We start from the raw sequence: 19,384 nt of genomic DNA on the forward strand, positions 1-19,384 counted from the left end.
TGATGCCACAGGCAGCGCACTCTAAGGCTGCGAAAACTCATGCAAAGCAGAATGTAGCACATGATCTTTAAAATTTTTCAAGCTCTGAGTCCCGGGAGGTAAGGTAAAGTCTGCGTACGAGCCAAGTGGCCCATCAGGCCGGAGCTTATCCCGGTTTCTGTAGCATGAAGCGACTAGGAGTATTTCTACTCCCCCCTGGATGGGATGCTAGTCCATTGCAGGGTTACCCCCAGAGGTACTCCCAGTAAATTGGGTGGGGATGTGCAGCCCGCTTCCCAAAATCCTTACCCTATTTATGACCAAAATCGGCAATTTTTCCTACCCTATTCAAAATCTGACCAAAAATTTGATATCCTATGCAGCTGGTACAGTTACCTTAAACATAATTTATGAAGGGCTTTTGTTGGTATTCCTATCAGTAATGATGAAAAAGTAGTTTCTGCTAAAAATCTTTCTTAATAAGACCAGGGTACAAAAAACCATTCCCTATTTGAACCAAAATGGCCAAAATCGATACCCTATTAATTTTATGACCAAGGTAAGGTAAGGTAAGGTAAGGTAAGGTAAGGTAAGGTAAGGTAAAGTCTGCATGCGAGCCAAGTGGCCCATCAGGCCGGAGCTTATCTCGGTTTCTGTGGCATGAAGCGACTAGGAGTATTTCTACTCCCCCCTGGATGGGATGCTAGTCCATCGCAGGGTTACCCCCAGCATTAAGTTCGCCGGTACCCATTTATATACCTGGGTGGAGAGAGGAACTGAGAGAGTAAAGTGTCTTGCCCAAGAACACAACACAATGTCTCCGGTCAGGACTCGAAAACCCGGACCGCTCGATCCGGAGACGAGTGCACTAACCATGAGGCCACCGCGCCTCCCAATTTTATGACCAAAACGGCTGAAAAACCATACCCTTTGGGACCGCACATACCTATATAACCCATCTAAGGGAGTAACCCCCCGGCTCTGAGTACAGTGTGAAAATTAACTTCTTTTTGCAGGTATATTAGTTTTGTCCCGCTTTCCTCCAAAAATCAACTATTCAGGTTTGTTAAACTATGAATTCACTGGAAAAGATTTTACAGCTAAGTGGGGGAGGGCCTAGATAGTACGATCCTTCCCTTACAAACAAAGATTTTCAATAGAGGTAGATATGGAAGTATGAGGGAGTAGTTATAGGTAAGGTATACATATATGTACAAAGGTAGCACCCCCTACTCCTCCAAGCCCGGTCTGCATAAACACGTAAACAAGCTTTCTCTTCAATAAGGCTAATCACAAGGGTATTTTTCTGGTACCACACAATAACGATTTGATAACAGAAGTGGTCAAAGGTGGACTAAAGGCTAAAAGTCTCACTACACAGGTGCACTAATCTGAGGGTCTGGGTTGGGTTTATCTGATGGCTGAGAATTGGTCAAAATTTTAACCTTCAGTGGACAAGTGATGACTGGAATTTAACTGATAGCTCAGAAATCACCAAAACTTTGGCTGTTTACTGGGATTCCAACATCCCAATCCACTAGACCCTCTAGTCTACCCTGCCAAAATGCAAAAATTCCATTTTGTTACCATGTACGGTTTAGTGAGGAAACAATGAGTGCAACAAACAAGTTTGAACTTTATTGATTATCAATAAAGTTGAACTGTCAATGTAACTAATCATTACTATATAATCTTTCCTTATGACAAAAAACTACCAATTTCCTCAGACTTGAGTTACTATCAACATCAGTGATTGAAAATGTACTATTCACATTTAATATGTACTATAAACTGCAAAATTAATACTGACTGGTAGAAATTACAAAATGCAATAACATAAATAAATTTTAAATAAGTTTAATAGCATAGAAAATTTCCCTTATATTTAATTTATTTTACATATTTTGTGATAAAATCTTCAAATACACAGCAACACTTGAACAAAAATAAAAACAACAACTACAAATAATTTTTTTCCTTTAGTTCAGGGACATCAGTCCATTCTTTGATTGCTTGTTTGTGTATTTTAAAAGAGAACATGAACTCAAAGCATATTTGTGTACATAGATTACAATATTTTATATTACTTCCTCAGGAAATTACAATGAAAGATCTCTTTAAGAACCGAGTATATATATTTACTGGGCTTTACAGCTATAAAATTAATAATATTAAAGAATATTGAGTCATCTTATCAAGTTACTGACATATGCCAATTTTCCTAACTAACCTGGAATATGCTGTGTGCACTTAAATCCAAAGGTATTTAAAGAGTTTCGTTAAACACTATTACACATTAATAAGTTTCATGGACATCTTCTTTGATAACATTTGACAGCCTACGTGAAAATTATGTCTGTTACATTGCATTTGTTCACAAAGTTTGTGAGCTAACTCATATCTCAACTACATAGTGCTCATCCATTCAAAATTCTGACTTGTAATTCAAATTATATTCTTACATAACCTAATAAACATAATTACTAATAGTTGATTTGAACCAACAATGTAATGCTCATTATAATAATATTTCATATTTCATATTTTGATACTATCATTCTCTTTAACTATCATACCACAATTTCACTAGGAAAGAACCCCTATTGTTAGTACAATGGTTTAGCCCCCCTGCTCTATTGAACAATAAATAATTATAATTCAAACTACCAGTATATATGCTTTTCAGTTTTCAAAGAAATCAAATCATCTTCTTTGGATCTACATGACTGGATAAAAAAGGTTTGGTGTTGATTCTTTGATTCAAATTTCAAAACTGATACTGAATATATATAAAAAACCCTGATCATTCAACCATGGCCTCTAAATCAAGGGAAGCATTAAATTTTCCATTACATGCAGACTATTCTATATTTTGATCACCTCTAAATATTGTCATTTTATATTGCAAACAAAGAGATTTCCAAGCAAGAGATATTGGATTATTGTGTTACATGATAATTATATTTCATGGAGGTTTCCTTCCATAATTTGCATTTTTCATTTGAACATGTGAAACAAGATCACAGAATCTAACCCACCATTAAGTTAAAATATTAACCACCATTTTTTAAGGACAATGCTTCAGTCATTCTTACTGTGACAGATTTGCTAGCTTACCCTGTACATTGTAAACTATATTTCGACCATAGAGTACTTGGTATCTCTGCCTTAAGCTTACATAATATACAAACTTAAATAAACCACAAAGATATTCTTAAGTAAGATTTAAGACGTTACACAAAGTAAGAAGCGAGTTGGGACATCTTGTCCTTTGGCCTTCCTCTACCTTTTCCTCTTCTGCTGCCTCTACCTCGTCTTCCTCCTCTACCTCGCCCACCTCTGTACATCGGATGCCTTGATGCCGCATGCGACATTTTGACCAGTGGTGCAAGAAGTGGATCACAGAAAAGGCATCCTAGATGTTGAGTTTTATCATCGGGCAATGGTGACTTGGTACGGTTGAAATCAACATTCAGAAGAGTTGTCCCACAATCACACTCTTGATCAGTGGCACTCACTCGGAATGCATCCTCAAAAACATGCACTACAAGATTGCACTTGTTACATGCAAGTCTCCATTTAGGCGCTGATGTTGGATCAAGTACAAGGCTTCCATCATCGCACTCAGTGCAATCTGCAATGCCAAGACTTACCTCAGAATGGGAACAGGTTGGGTGAGTGCACTGATTACAACCCATGCCTTTCCGCATTTCGGGGAAGGGTGGGTGGTTGTAGCAGTAAGGGCAGACTGGGGTACTCTTTCCCTTTCCACCAGTGGACCACAACACTAACTCAAACTCATCCAAGGGACACTTTAGTTCTTTGTAGAGTTTGATGCTACCATTCTGTGGAAGGCTGTAAGTCTCGTCGCACTGAGCACAGTGCAACCGAGTTGGCTTAGCATTGATGTACTTCATATACCGGTTACATTTCCCGCACCTTGACAAAGGTTTTCCAGTGTCTTTTAGCGGAGTAAATGACACCTCAAACAGTTCATCCATGCTTGTGACAGTCTGTACAAAATAAATAAACTTCCTGGTGAAGATACCAAGGGCATGTTGCAAAACAGAGTCAAATTCGGCTTTGCCAAGAGCAATTAGGTTGAGTTGCTGTTCAACAGCAGATCGCATAGTTGGAAGGACAAGCTGTGGATCGATCTTCTGGTAACCATGCACTAGCACAATTCCAAGTGGTGTTGGCTGAAGCTTTCGACCACTCATCACTTGCACATAGTTCCTCTCACAAATATTATTGATGTGAACTGAAATGCTAGCATCTGTGCCAATCCCATGCTTTTCCATCAAGGAAATCAGCTCACTCTCTGTGAGATAATCAGGCGGTGATGTTTGTCGCTCCTCAAGTTTCACTTCAGCAATTTCGTACGCATCATTCTGTTGGCAATGTGGCATGCGTTCATCACTGGAAATTGCCTGCCAGTGCATGACAGAAGTGAAACCTGGGCTGGTGACAGTTTTACCAGTGAAAGAAAAACTCTCTTGATCAACAGTGAATTTCACTGTTGTTTGCAAGTATTTGCAGTCATAGCTGATACTTGCTATGAAAGATCTTGTGATAAACTCATACAGTCTCCATGCATCACCTCCAAGCTCAGCTTCGCTTGCTGGTCTCATGGGTGTTATGGGTGGATGGTCACCAGCGTCATGCCCCTTTCTCGGCTTGTTGATCCCCATTTTCAGAAGTTCTTGGACTGATGAGCTCCAGCTGGGGTTTGTTTGCTGCTGTCGGAGAGTTCCGTTGAGATCAAAATTCTCTGGATAATGAGTTGTTTCAGTCCTAGGGTAGCTTATGTACCCTTGTGTGTAGAGCTTCTCAGCTATCTGCATACAGTGCTGTGGACCCATGTTGAGCCCTGAAGATGCCATGCGCAACATTTCAATAGTGTTTAGCGCCATGGGCCTTTGCTTGGCTTTCTCTTTTTTGGAAACACCAATCACAGTTGCCATTCGTGATGATTTGACAGTTCTTTGAAACATGACAGCCACCTCTTTGTCAAACAATCTACCCCTGTCCCACTCAAGGTGCATTGTTTGACCACTAGGGTGGAGTACCTGGGGCTTGAGAACCCAGTACGGTTCAGGTTTAAATGACTGTATCTGGTCATGGCGTTCCACACAAAATCCAAGAGTGGGTGTCTGGCAGGGACCATAAGATATCAACGCACTATCCAGGTCACCATATTTACCCTGGAAGTATTTAGTCTGAAATCTTGTAAATGCACAACCAATCCTCAAGTCCAGTTCTTGCCTGGCATCAACAGATCTTGCCTCATTCTTGTTGGGTTCACTGAGGCGATGCATAGCACCACAAATGTCAGTTTCAGTGATTGCAGAAAACTTGGCACGGAAGACAGTCTTGCCTCCTGATCTCTTGTTCATGACAGGCCTGACGCAATCCAGCACCTCAAAACAGATGTTTTCTCCTTCCTTATCACAATCAAGCCAGAGAACAATGAAGTCAACCCCCTTGCCCTCATGCTGCAAAAATTTTGGCATCTGCAGCTTCTCATTGGCTTCTTTCTTCAAAGTCGTAGCCGTGAAGAGCTCTTGAGGATTAACAGCGTCCCAGTTGTTGAACTTGTGATGGAAATCCAAGGTCATTACATGGCCGCACACAGAGGTCATTTTAAATCTCGCCGGCTCTTTGTTGAACTGTCCCGTGTACTCGTGTACAGAACAAGCTCCATTTAGTCCCTTCCGGGTGGTCATCTGGCCCTTGGAGAGAAACTTTGCGATGGACTGCGCCAGAGAAGGCTTCTCTGCTACCATTAAAACAGTCTTCATGGTTGCTGGGCGATGTTTCTGGGCTGTAAATGAAGCCTCAAAGTATTCAACAAAGACGAAATTTTTAGCATTCCTCCACGTGGCATTTAGTACTCTTTGAAGCGGTTGCTTGATGAAGTGTCATGCGTTTTACGGAAGTTGAGCCTCGACTTTGTACTTGTCAGAGGCAGTCTTCAAAGGATTATGCTCAATAACGAGCTCCTGCCCAGGTTCCTCTAATCTGTAATTCAGTGCTTCAGATAGCAATGATAACAAACGCACATTCAGCTGTTGATTTTTAAACTTTACTGGAAAATGACGATACAATTTCGCGGAAAGACAGCTGTTTCGTGATAATTTGGCTCCAGTAGTGATCTGTCAGTCATTGTCGGTTGTATTTTCTCCCTGAATGAGTGATAAATTTGTGACTACATTCGCTGTCAAGGAAAACAAAACATGGCTGAAGTTGCAAGAGACGCGAGTCAGAGACAAAGACGAAGAAAAAAGCGAATGTCGAGAGACCTAGACGATCACACAAACGAGAGCTTAGAATCGCCAAGTTCTTTACCAGAAAGAGTTCCGTTACAAGAAGTCGTAGACGGAGAGAAAGGTGGCGTTCCTCACAGTGCGTCGAACAACTCCGGTGATCAAGAAGGGAGTTCTGGGATTCACCAATCTACTGGGGAAAGACGAAACCGCGCCAGAAGACCTAGAAGGAGATCTAGAATGGAAAATGGTGAGAAGATTGAATTTCCCAGTGCTTATAGTGTGAAGAATTGAATTAAGTTTGATAAAGTGCTTTTAAAGTGGCTTATATAACCAGACATAACTAATCGATGACATCAATGACATCAATGAAATCAATGAGTAATCAATAGGTGATCGATAGGTAATCAGGTGATTGGTCATTGATTATTGGCGATGATCAGTGAGTAATCGATGACTAATCGATGGGCCACAAAATTTTTGGTCATCGATTAGTCATCGGTTGCATTGATTAGTCATTGATTGCACTGATTAGTCATTGATTTCATCCATTACTCATCGATATCATCTCGTGGCTGCAAATGTATTTGGCGAAGAAAAACAAAATTAAAACAACTTAAATGTAAACAGATGTTTCCAGGTTTATTCTTTTCAGCTTAAGTAGCAGTGTTTCAGCCGGAAAATTTTTCTTGAGGGCTAAAGTGGCCCCTGAAGACCTTTTTTAGGGGCCAATTTTTTAGGAAAGGGGCCAATAAATTGAAAGCTACAGAAGGAAAAATGCATCAGGGTACCAAGGAAAATAAAGCAGTACATTAGGATCTACGATAAGATTTAATAGTAAGTGCTTTTTGAAGTGTTTCTACTCAATAAATTTCTTTTGAATCAGATACTAGTATGATCCGTGTATTACAAGAGAACAGTCTTTAGGCATACATGACATAGTCAATGATCAAGGGTTTGCAATGCATTATAGGGCAATTTCAAACTTGGAAGTTTTCCGATGTGAGATAATCAATGCAGCAGAGCAAAAGGATGGATTGACTTCTTATCTTATGTTGAATGTTTTAGAAGCAAAGATCTTTCGATATGATTGTCTAGAAGGACATAATGTGAGACAAAATAACCGGACTGATCGTCAACACAGAGAAATGTAGTCGCCATTATGGTGACTAAACCAGAATTTTTGCCTAATTTTGGTGGCCAAGGATAAAATGTTAGTTACATCGGTGGCCAAATTGGCCCTTTCTTTGTTTTTCTGGGGGCCATCTCTGATTGCAACGCGGGATTCCCGCAATGGCGCACTGTGGCTGAAACACTGAGTAGTACATGGAAATTAAGCTTCAGAAGGTTCTCCAGTATCTCTTTGCTATTTGAAACAGGGACCTGCCGAAAATATGACAATAGCGGTTCTAAAACAACTCTTGAAAGATAAGGAATCGCGTTTAGCTCAAATGCCAAAAAATCGGAACTTGTACAAATATTCAATACTCAAGCTGGTTATGTAACTGCTTATGACGGATGTTTCCCTAAGCCGAAGCAGTTTTACTTTGCTGACAAACACCCACAAAAAAAAATTGATAACCACATAGTCGATTCTTGTCAGCATACTTGTTAGTTTCATTTTCAGACTGGTTGGTTACTGTTCAGTTGTTTTGTTATTAAAGAAAGAGTTGGGTAAAGTGAAATATTGCACAATTGAGAATCATCTGTATTTGTGATTAGCACTTTGCGTCTCGACATCGTCAACAGGAACTTCAGATATAAGGAAAAATGCGTCTAACACAGATAAAAGAATCACAAACGAAAAAAATGGTACAAGAAAGGAAGAAAAGTGTCTTTTGTGTGCAGTATAATAGTTGATGAGTAATCGATGGGTCATCGATGAGTAATCAATTACATCGATGAGTAATCAATCGGCCACAAAAGTTTTGGGCTTCAATTACTCATCAATTACTCATTGATCATCGCCAATGATCAATGACTAATCAACTGATTACTCATCGATTACTTGGTGATTACCAGCTGATGTCATTGATCATCGATTAGTTATGTCTGGATATAATCATAATGCAAGTTGTGGTTCAATTTTACCCTTGGTACAATTTGGCCGGTACTTTCCTTTGTTTTGATGTAGGGTAATATTTTAAATGTACAACTAGTAGTAATCGTAGATTAAAGAGTGTGTTCGAGTTTTCGTAGGTTTGGTATGTTAAAAAAAAACAAAAATTCTAGGGACAGCATTTTGTGCCTGAGCTGTTAGATAGGCATGAAATTGGTCTTCCTTCAGCAGGGGTGAAAATAAATGAAATGATCGCAAAAGACGTGCATACGAGGAGGGCTTGTTCTCATTTATACAAGTGTTATGTAACATTAGTTACGTCTGGGTCAGTAAAATACATGGACTGCAGTCAGTAGGCCGCATTTAGTCTGCAGTTCTCATTTCATACCTGAGTCTGCATTTTATGCCCAGTCCGTAATGTTTAGTCCGCGTTTTATACCTTTGTTCATGTTTTGTACCCAGTCCGTAGTCCATAGTCCGTAGTCCGTAGTCTGCAGTCCTTAGTGCATATTTTATACTGAGCGTGTAAATCGACACCAATCATGCTTGTTCTATCAGTTAGCAAGATGACCTGCTTTTATTACCAAAACTAGGACAATTATTTTGTTTACGAACACGACTTTGAATCGCCTTGGTTTTGGGGTAACAGCTACCGGGCATTTTCACTTCCGAAACAATGGAACAGAGGACATGTTCAGGGCTGTCATGAAGTTTTGAAGCAGCGGTTGCATGTAAGTTATCACCGGAGCAGTGAAATACGTGGTCAACGGCCACATGTTCCGAAGGCCCAAAAGGGCCTGAGCATCTAGGAGGTCTGGGGGCATGTCCCCCAGAAATTTTTTGAACATGAAACCCCTGGAAATGCATTTTCCTGCTTTCTAGGGCATGAAAATGGCAATTTTCCTAATCAAAAATGCTGATAAAATAGAGTGATATGTTATAGTACATCATCAGCAAATAGTGAAATAACATCTTTGTTGCACCAAGCTATGCAAGTGGTCCTTATTTTAGTACTGTTTGTTTTTCACAGTGCATAATTTCAAATTCATCCACCTTAATTGAACAAAGTTATAAAATATCTCCAACAGACTTGAGTGTTCTTTGTTTAAAAAGAGATAATAAATGGCAGTCCATAGTCAGCAATATGGTTTGATGTTTGCTAACAGTTATAATAATTCGTTATTATGGTCAAATGAATAAAATGGGAGTGAAACCGGAAATAAAAATTATGATAACATCTCTACCTTACTGAGCTATCTTACTGTTAGAGGAGCTCAAATAAGCTGGATCAGACATTGAACATCTCTGTCCTTTACAGTGGTAATAAGAATAAAATGCTTTACCATTTCTAGACTCGGGAAATTTTTCTTCCACTCTTTGTAGCATAATACTCGGTTTTACAGGCTGCTCACGTGCGGCTGAAGTACTTGCAGTACTTGAAGCTGTGATCGCTGGTATTTGTCAACCGCCTCGACCGGCTGTTTTGTGAGCTTCCTCATTTCCATCGGTCCGTTGGGATTTTGAAAAAAATCTGTCAATCCCAGGCTGTTTTGACGTGGGTTCTTTTCTCTTATTCATATTAAAACATATCTTTCTCTACACACGCGCGGGAGCAAACACGATCGATCAGCCTGGACAACACTCCACATCGGTCGACGGAATTTCTCAAAAGGTAGGAGCAACGCATTGCATAATAAGTTCTGCTGCTTAAAATGGCGTCTAAATGTAATTCCCGGCGATAAAGCAAACTGAAAGTTCATCTCCAGAGTAAAATATAAATAGTAGAACCAAGGAGGCAAGAAACCAAGAAACAGTTATGTTTATTTCAATAGGTAAATGTTTAAAAATAAATTAGGTAAGTGTAGCATGTTCGTACCATCAATCGACATCTTCACCCGTAACATCAAGTGAACTCAGCCGTAACAGGTGTTATAGGTTATGGCCCTTAATGACAGCCCTGATGTTGGTGTACCAGAGCAATCCTGTGGGAGTTGAACTCTTTTCCTATGTAAACACTTTCCTCGCGTGTTGGGTTTACGTTACACATTTTGTGCACAGAAACCTAGGTGAAAGAAGTGAAACTACACATTTCCTCATTTGATTTATTCAGCATAAAGTAGCATTGGTTTTGGTTGAAGAGAAGAGGGTACACAACACGCAGCCAAGCTACAGCTTTCTGTTCACACGAAAAGTCGTACACATTTCGTCAAGACATGCTTGCAAGGTTTTTAAATGCCATTAACACTGACTTTGAGCTTTAAATAACTTATCTGCTACAGTCTTCAATAAGCTGCCTTGAAAAGTCTTACACCATTCGTGAAAACATGTCTGCAAGGTTTTCAAATGCCTTTAACACTGATTTCGAACTTAAAAATAACCAATTTCAGTATCTGCTACAGTCTACAATAAGCCGCCTCGACACTTGAAAGTCCAAAATATTGTGCAACACTCGAAAGAAAGCACATGAATGAACAAAGAGATGACATCATTTGCCCCTGAAGAATTTTTTTTTTGGGGGGGGGGGGGGCGCAAATTAGTGTCCCCCAATAGGTAGATAGATAGATAGATACACAGATCTCGAATTTTTATGCATTACATGATTAGAACTGCGTTCTGTCGAATGCAATTATACTATATGAAACAAAGGAAAATACCAAATTGTACCAAGTGTAATTTTGAACTGGAACACATATATAAATGGGCTAAGGTGTTAGGCTGGTGTGACTTATGTGCAATAAAATTATTGGATGAGGTTGAGCATGGTTACAAGAATTATCAATCATTGCCAAGGTTTGTATTATCTACAGAAGTTAAAGGTTGAAGTGGATAAGACAAACCATGACCTCAATATCTTTGCTGTGATGCTAAAACTGAATCCTATATAATTGTTTTAGTATATTAAAAGAGTAATTCCTTATTTTCGGGTCAACTCTGGGTGTCTTGTAGCTTTTTCTGTCACAGAATGTGAAGTCTTGCAATGTCTTTCCTGTTGTTGCAATGAAATGGATGACATGTTGTGAGATTCATGATGCTATAATTACACTCTATCATCTGTAGCATATTTATTGACATCGGCTCTGCCTGCATAAATCCTATTTGTTTGTCTCTATGACATCGCAATTTAATACCAGCATGAATTGGCTGTATGTTCTCAGCCAATCAGAATAAACCTAAATGTGTTACACAAGTGCTGGAGTAGAATACATTGGTCTTTTGTTTTGAAATCCAAGAGGGCATGTGGGTGTGGGTGGTGCAAACTCACGTGATTGATGTGTCACAATTACAGTAATAAGATTATTGACAGTACCCAAATGAGTTTTTAGCCAGACTATTGTTTCTCCGTATAGGAGTACAGGGAATGTGATCATCATCATAACTTTTGTTTACAAGTGCAAAGGGGATAATAATTTTGGAAAGTTCAATTTATGGGAGATACTCTATCATGGGAATACAGACGCAACCCCATCGCAGTTTTTAATGTTGTAAATAACTCATAATGTAAGATCTCCCTGTCTTTTGGGAAAATAACAAAGTTTGGTAATGATCTAACAATATCTCTAGTCACCCCTAGGATTTTATCTCTACTCAATACTCATTGTAGTAACAGTACTGGTTTTAGTCCATCTGATAGCATTGTGTATTATATCATTAGTTGGAGCAGTTTTCAGATGAGTGTCATGAAACCAAAACCAAACCATTTACTTACGAATTAGACAACTCAGCCAATCTAAAACCGTACTTAAACCAGAACCAAAGTTATTACCTGATTACCTTTGATAATCCTGTCTGAGTATTGGGGACCTTATATCACTTATTTCCTCTTAGGGGATGTGTATGATGGAATGGAGACATCAAAAACACTTGATATGCCAGAAAAGAAAAGATATAAACGGCCGTCGTCTGGTGGGGTAAGGCATACAAGAAGATCTGCTAGTGCTGAAATGATTGATAGAGAGGATGATGAAATGATGGGAGACAATGAAAACTTGAGTCCAGCAAGAAGGAGACCAAGACGAAAGAAAACCCATGGTCAGTTAAGTTTCCTTTATTTGGTTTTAACACTGATGGTTTCTTTCGATACTCCTCTTGTGTTGTCCCCTTATTGCTAGCATTTTGTTTCCCAGTACCCATTTGAAGGAGTGTGGAGAACAAGGACCTTAGAAGTGACTGTTGATGTAAAGTCAAACCCTCCTTGTGTCTCACAGGAGAACTAAGGCAATCTGAAATGAGATTCTAGCAATTTATCAGAAGTCTCTTAAGGTTACTTCAAGGAAACTCCCACAAACTATATATCAACAGAAAGGTTATAAAATGTACAATTCGGTAAAATTATGTTTTGTTTTGGATTTTGCCTTCCAAAGAGGGCAGAGGCCGTCAACTCCAAAATGACCGACTGACGTTCCAGCGAATTAATCGGGTATCAAATGCGATTGTTCATACAACAAACTGTGCAGTGTTGGTAACAAAGCCTCAATCTTCAAAAATGTGTCAGCATTTTCATTTATTTCTATTGGTTATCTTTTTATAGATATGTCAAGTTCGACTATCGAAAAATTCGTGTAACCTGTTACGTTAAAGGCCGCCACGAGGAAAGTATTTAAAATAAAGGAATTCGCCGACATGATTTTGTTCCATATCTGTCAGTGAATGTTCTGACCAAATTTCATGGAAAACCTTCAGATCTGCATACCCTATTAATTCATTTAAAGAGAAGGGATTCTCTCGAAAAATGAGTGCAAGTTTTCGCCTTCTAAAGATTTATAAACATATCACGCCTTCACAGAGGAATGTGTCAACTTGAAAGCTGTGAGCCAATGAAATAACAGAACCCCTAGTGTTCACAGTATGCAAACTTGTGCTTTGCGGACATTAATTTTCTTGACCAAAAAAAATCGACCAATATAGCCCTGCGAAGGTTTGAAGTAACCTTAAGGATGTTTTCCAGGCAGCCCTTCATTTATACACCTAGGTGGAGAGAGGCACTGTGTTAGGGGCTACTGCATGCATAATCAACTAAATAAATTATTGTTTCCAATTTTCTCATATTTTACGAGGATTTTTGCTTACAAATCATGTTTCCCTTGGCAAGTAACTTTTTACCAAACTTATCTGAAATTAATGAAATGTGTCAGACCCATTGCAGTATTTCCAGCCTAATCAAACTGTTTGTGACTTAAACAGAAACGATTATTATATATTGTTTTAGGCTCAAAAGATGTTGTCAATGGAGAAGAATACATTAATGATTATGATGGATATGATGGCCCGGGAGACCCAAAGAGGTTGAGACCAAAAAAACATAAAACAAAGAAATTGCAAAGGTATTTATTACATAGCATTCATAAGGGTTTGTGAAGATGTCCTCATCACTTTATTTTAGCTGGGATTTTACTTCTCATGAACTTGTATTTGTTAGTCTTAATTTCTACTGTGGAAATTCATTATCTCAAATTTCCTCAGAAATGTTCTGCTGCATGTCATATTTTCAACAGTCTTCCTATGTGTTTGAAAATGTTGAACATTACACATGGTCTCTCAGGTTTGAAATATTACCTGAAAAATCTTAGAATTGAGTGTAATTCATAATGTTATATAAAATACATTAATGTATACATATATGAAGGTAGGTAAAGTCTGCATATGAGCCAAGTAGCCCATCAGGCAGGAGCTTATCCTGGTTTCTGTAACTTGAAGTGGGTAGGAGTATTTCTACTCCTCCCTGAATGAGATGCTAGTCCATCACAGGGTTACCCCCAGCATTACCTTTGCTGATATCCATTTATACACCTGGTCAGAGAGAGGCACTGTGAGAGTTAAGTGTCTTGCCCAAGAACACAACACAGTGTCCCCGGCCAGGGCTCAAACCCGGACCGCTCTATCCGGAGGCGAGTGCACTAATCATGAGGCCACCTCACCTCCCACTTATTCTTATATGTATGTAATATATGAATTTATTTCAGTTGTCAGTTCAAGTAATTAAATATCTAGTAACTTAAACATTTCCAGACAACAAAATGGAACTTCAGCAGAAGAAGATAACTATAATGCAGATATTGATGGAGAAGGTAACTAACAGGCCCTTTGCACGATCCGGTCACATGGTACAAAATCACGCATGCTGGTGAGCAAGTTGCACAGTGGGACTTCCAATACAATGCAACTCGTACCAGTCCACCTGGACCTGCCTTTGTTTTGGAAGTCCCACTGTACAACTTGCTCACCAGCATGTGTGATTTTGTACCATGTGACCGGATCGTGCAAAGGGTCTATTAGGCTTTATATTTTAGAAGCTAGTGAGTGAAAATCTTATCTTGATATAATCTTGTTTTGACTACTGAACTAGAAATATCTCTAGAACTTACAGGTTTATGGGGGTTTGTACTAGAAACAAAGTCTTATCTCTGTACAACACCATAGTGTAAATGGTACCGTCTCAAATATTGGGTTAACGCTTTCATCTCAAAGAGAAAAAGTTTGATGGGCAGGTTTAGGATCACTTTCATGATCTTTTCAATTCATCATCTTTAAGACTCTCTTTAAAGGAAAATTTGTCTCCCCCCACCCCTTCCCAACAGCACGTACAATACACCTGTGATTTATTTCATGACTATTCTCTTGTCAGCTTCAACAGTGGACTATTACAAAGTGGACAAAGAAGACATTGTTGTAGCTGACACGCCAGAGACGGCACCACCTGCCCTCCCTCCTACAACACAGACTCTGCCAAGTCAGCCATTAGATGTTGTTTTTATTGAAAGAAGAGGTAAACTAGAAGTTATAACAGTTTCCTTTCTCTCATTACAAATAACAATATTTTTCACACTTGCCAAAACAATTATGTAGTTTACATGTGCATTATATCTCATCCTGGTAATATTAATTATACCTTGACTTGCACCACATGTTAATAAATTATTTAGGGGGAATGTGTCAAAATCAGCAGTTATAATAAAAACCACCATTTCAAATTGGGGAGGTTCGGGGGAGGGGGTTGGATATAAAATCATATGACATGCCTTGGATCTACTGAAAATAAGTATCGTTCTTGCCATACATTGATGAGTCAATTTTGCTTTATTCCAGACGGTCAGGGCTTTACACGTGAAAGGAAAACAAGGCTACTGCAGCTAGAGGAGGAGAGGAAAGAACCTCAGTCAATTCCCAGCAGCAGGCCGATGACAACTGCTGAGTTTGCTGTGGTATGTGAGTTTTTATGGAAAATCTGTTGCACAACCCAAACAGCTTTAATACTAAAAGAAGTATATATTTGCTGTTCAGTTAGTCTGAAAAAACAGGGGCCACCAGCTTGTACAAGTTTCCGAACCCAATTCCATTTGTTACTACCCTTGTTGCATTGGTTTTCTTTCTTCTTTCTGTTACTAAAGTGAAAAAGCCATTGTAGCCATTGAAGTGTAATATTTATAATTGTATTTTTCTTTCTTCAACAGTCTGTGCACCGAGCTTTTAGATCATTTTCTCTTTTTTGTCATGGACTCCTTGCAGGTGATGCACTGACTTAGATGCACAGCTGATGCTTAAATGCTTAGCTCATCAAAATTTGTGACATGCAGTATTATAATTTAATAGAACCCTTTTCATAAATGGCTGCCATTATAAATTCTTTTGTTAGTATTAAAATGAGCTTTACTAACCTCGTTTTTAAGTTTATTATTCAACAGTAGTTTTACTCTCAAATCAGGTTTTATAATAGTGAGATTATTTTAAATGCATACAAAATAATTGTCATATGAAAAGGGTCTATAAGTATCAAAAGATAACCAGCAGTGATTACAGACTGTTGAACTTGTTTGCCTCAAAACGGGCTTTTTTTAGGCAGTTTGTCATCCAAAATGGCATTTATCAGACTTGCTCATCGTGTGTAAAGAACATTCTAATATCAGCGATTTGCATCTGGGCTGTGGCTATCTACTATGTGATAAAAATCTTGCTACTTGGACTTTTGGCCAAAATCCAAAGCTGTAAGTAATAAATATTAAAAAATTTAAATACAATAAATTGGATTTAAAGACAAGCGATCCTTCTTCCTTGATGCATAACCGTTTAGATATTCTTATAAGAATCCTTTCATACTGATGAAATCTAGTGATAAGCTGAGGACCTTGTAAAGACCAAAAACGTTCCAAGATGTGAAAACGTGCTTTCATTGACATAAAAGAATCATAGTAACAATAGTCAGAGACATTAAACCAGTGTTGTTTGTCGTTACACTGCAGGTCTTGCACTCTGTCAAGTCATATTTGTTTACTCGCTAAGCAGCAATAGTGAAGGAGATGTAGTGTTCTTAGACAACTACTACAAACTGGCGCAACCTTTGCAGTCTCTTTACTACATGCTGTTTGCCATTTGTACAGTGTCCGTCTTCGACAGGTGTGTGTGATTTTGTTGTCTGAAAATGTTCATATGTGATAGGCATAAAATTTTATAGTGACTCAAAAAAATGCGATATCGACAACTCTGTTGCATGGCTAGGTTGCTAATCCAGGATTAAAAGTTAACCAAAGTATGACTTTTTCTCTTATAAAAATGTTGTTTACTGCTTATGTAGTTTGAGATCATTCAAACTCAAACAGGGGGACAAAGAATATGAACAGGAAACCTCACTGATAATTTACAAAACTGAAATCAAACCTCTAGCTGATCCTGGGTTAGCCTAATCGGGCTTTGAACAACACTGCCCTGATCTTTAATTAGAAGAAAGACCATCGCAGTTAAATAAATAACATGAGTAGTTGTGAAAACGCCTGAGAAAAAAGTTTCATTCCGCAGTTCAAATATTTGAAAATTCATATATTCTATTTATACTGATCTTTGGTTGCTTGTTCATTGCAGATATGACATGGCAAATCCACGGTCTGGGTTTTTCCATGGCCTGCTCACAAGACCGTCTAGGATTCTCTCAATTAGTGGTACGAAAAGAGAGCTGACAGAAATAGTTAACAATCAATCTCTTCGACTTCTTACGATATTTTAGAGTATCCTTCTATGACAATGTATTGTAATGATTCTTGACTCATAACATAATGACTTTTTTTTCTGGTTAGGCTTTTTTTCGATGGACATCATTTCAAGAACTTGGGTTTTTAACTCGACCCCCATTAGTTAAAAGTTAGCAGGCTTTAAATCATTTAGTAGGCTTCTAATTATATTAAGTGTCCCCAATTAGTAGAGGGTGTTTTCCCTTCGGCTAGCTAAACTTCGACACATGGCTTACCCCAAATGCTTGATTTCAACATTATTTTTACTTAAAATGATAAATGCTTCTTTCCTTCTACAGCATATCTCTTTGCTCTGGTTTTCTCGATTAGTGTGGCGAATATAGACGACAGAATTAGTCTTTATAAAGTGCATGACAACTTATGGTAAGTTTGTAAGCGTTGATTCCAGAAGACTTAATGTGTAATTTATGAGTTAATGTGCGTGAATCAACAGTTAATTTCAGAGTTTTTGTGTTTGTTGTTTAGTTGTTGAGTTTGTGTGTGTGTTTTCAGGGGAGACGCAGAAACGTCTTCTTTGTTAGAGACTTGGAGGATCATCAATCTTATGCGTGTATTAGGAGCCGTGTTGGGATGGGTCTTGGTGTCTGTTCAGCCGACAAAGGACTACACGGCTCGTAAGTAGACTTTTACTTAAATAGACCTTTTCACGGTTTCTGACAACATCTTATTCGGGAGGGGCAAACACGGGGGGGGGGGGGGGGGGGACAAACACGGCAAAAATCACAGTAAATGTATGGGGAAAATGGAAGATCTAATGTCTAGTGAACAACTCACGGAGAATTCGTATTTTGAGATATTTTATGAATTTAAGACTAAAGATACGAGGTAAAAGAATTTACTGATCGCATTTGATGGAAATAGCCTCGCTAGAAAAGCCACAATTAAGGTTTTCATTTTTCCGTACATTTGTCTGAAAACCCGAGTCGCAATTCGCGGGAAAATTTGGAGACATTTTAGGAACAATTGAGAGTGCAATTCCTCGCCTGACAGCAAATCTATGATCTTCAAATTTGACCAAAAAACCTTCTGCTGGGTATCTTTTCCTTGTATCTCATAAAATACTCAGAACGTCAATCACTTTCAACTTATTGGGCATCGAACTTTTAACGTTTCCCATACATTTACTGCAATTTTTGCTGTGTTTGCCCCCAAGCAAGATGGCGTCAGAAACCGTTGAAAGGTCAATTGCAAAAACTCGACCTCTGTAGAAGCTTTGAGAAATATCGTAGCGTTTCTGTGGCGGTTCAAATAATGGCTACGGAGACGGCAGACCTTCCCAGCTATTCTTTTGACTGTAAGTTTATCTTTCAACAGAAAACTTGTATGAGGGAGAGCTGTTACCCGGAGAACAGAGAGTGACACAGCAACGACCCGCTAACAGCGAGCCTCAACTGGTGGTGTAATCAGGCAGACACAGTGATGGAGACTGGGTCGAGCAACATTTCAAGACTGGGCCGAGCTAGACTAGTCCGTCAGCGGGCACCATGTTATTCGTAGAGAAAAACTTTAAGAACAGACGTTTTAAAAGTTCAACTCTTTGAGCACAGAGCTTTACTTCTAGTTTGTACTTTTAAAGAGAGCTACATGCTGTACGTTTTCTTGTTTTAAAAGGCGAACGTTTTCCATTATACGTGGTCTAGGAGATCATTGTAAATGAAGATTTTATTTCCGATAAAAGCCGCTTATTATTATCCATGTTCCTGAAAGGTTTTCTACCTAGTCAAAGAGTGGCCAAAGTGTTTCGCTGTACGTAAACATCCAAGTTTTAAGTATTAGTACAAAAACTTATATCACATGAGCAGGTAATAAATTTTGTTTTGTTTTGTGATTAAGGCTGTTTCACTAATGCTGTAGGCTGTAACCATGGCAACCGGAGAGTGCTGATAGGAGTCAGCTAGTTTCGACTTAAATACTGGAGGGGTTCGCTCTGCGATACTCGGGGTTCTTAATTTGGTGAAGAAAACGTTTCTATATCTTGCTGACTCGTTTCATGTTTCTGCGATCATCGGCAATCATTACCAATTAACTTACTCGGCCAAGTCTTCAAAAAACATAGATCACCA

General features: G+C 38.8%; 2 protein-coding genes across 3 annotated transcripts; one reads left to right on the forward strand and one right to left on the reverse strand.

Moving 5' to 3' along the window:
* The first annotated feature begins 16 nt into the window (after nt 1–16).
* LOC110067171 (transmembrane protein 237-like) lies at nt 17–19,153 on the forward strand. 2 transcript variants are annotated; one of them, XM_089274871.1, is made up of 12 exons: nt 17–98; nt 12,130–12,333; nt 13,511–13,625; nt 14,311–14,369; nt 14,927–15,067; nt 15,388–15,503; nt 15,753–15,807; nt 16,539–16,692; nt 17,155–17,231; nt 17,600–17,684; nt 17,814–17,935; nt 18,636–19,153. In XM_089274871.1, the coding sequence occupies exons 2-12, from the start codon at nt 12,147–12,149 to the stop codon at nt 18,722–18,724; spliced, it is 1,200 nt and encodes a 399-aa protein (XP_089130997.1). In that variant the 5' UTR covers nt 17–98; nt 12,130–12,146; the 3' UTR covers nt 18,725–19,153. The 2 variants fall into 2 exon arrangements, with proteins under 2 accessions (XP_089130997.1, XP_089130996.1); XM_089274870.1 differs by lacking the exon at nt 17–98 and adding an exon at nt 5,972–6,495.
* Nucleotides 1,596–5,883, reverse strand: LOC110067169 (DNA topoisomerase 3-beta-1-like). The gene has a single exon (XM_020774465.2). The coding sequence runs from the start codon at nt 5,778–5,780 to the stop codon at nt 3,213–3,215; it is 2,568 nt and encodes an 855-aa protein (XP_020630124.2). The 5' UTR covers nt 5,781–5,883; the 3' UTR covers nt 1,596–3,212.
* Nucleotides 19,154–19,384: the final 231 nt, after the last annotated feature.

Source organism: Orbicella faveolata, unplaced genomic scaffold (assembly GCF_042242905.1).
Source record: "Orbicella faveolata isolate gen_17 unplaced genomic scaffold, um_ofav_v1 contig_36, whole genome shotgun sequence".
Lineage (NCBI taxonomy): Eukaryota > Metazoa > Cnidaria > Anthozoa > Scleractinia > Merulinidae > Orbicella > Orbicella faveolata.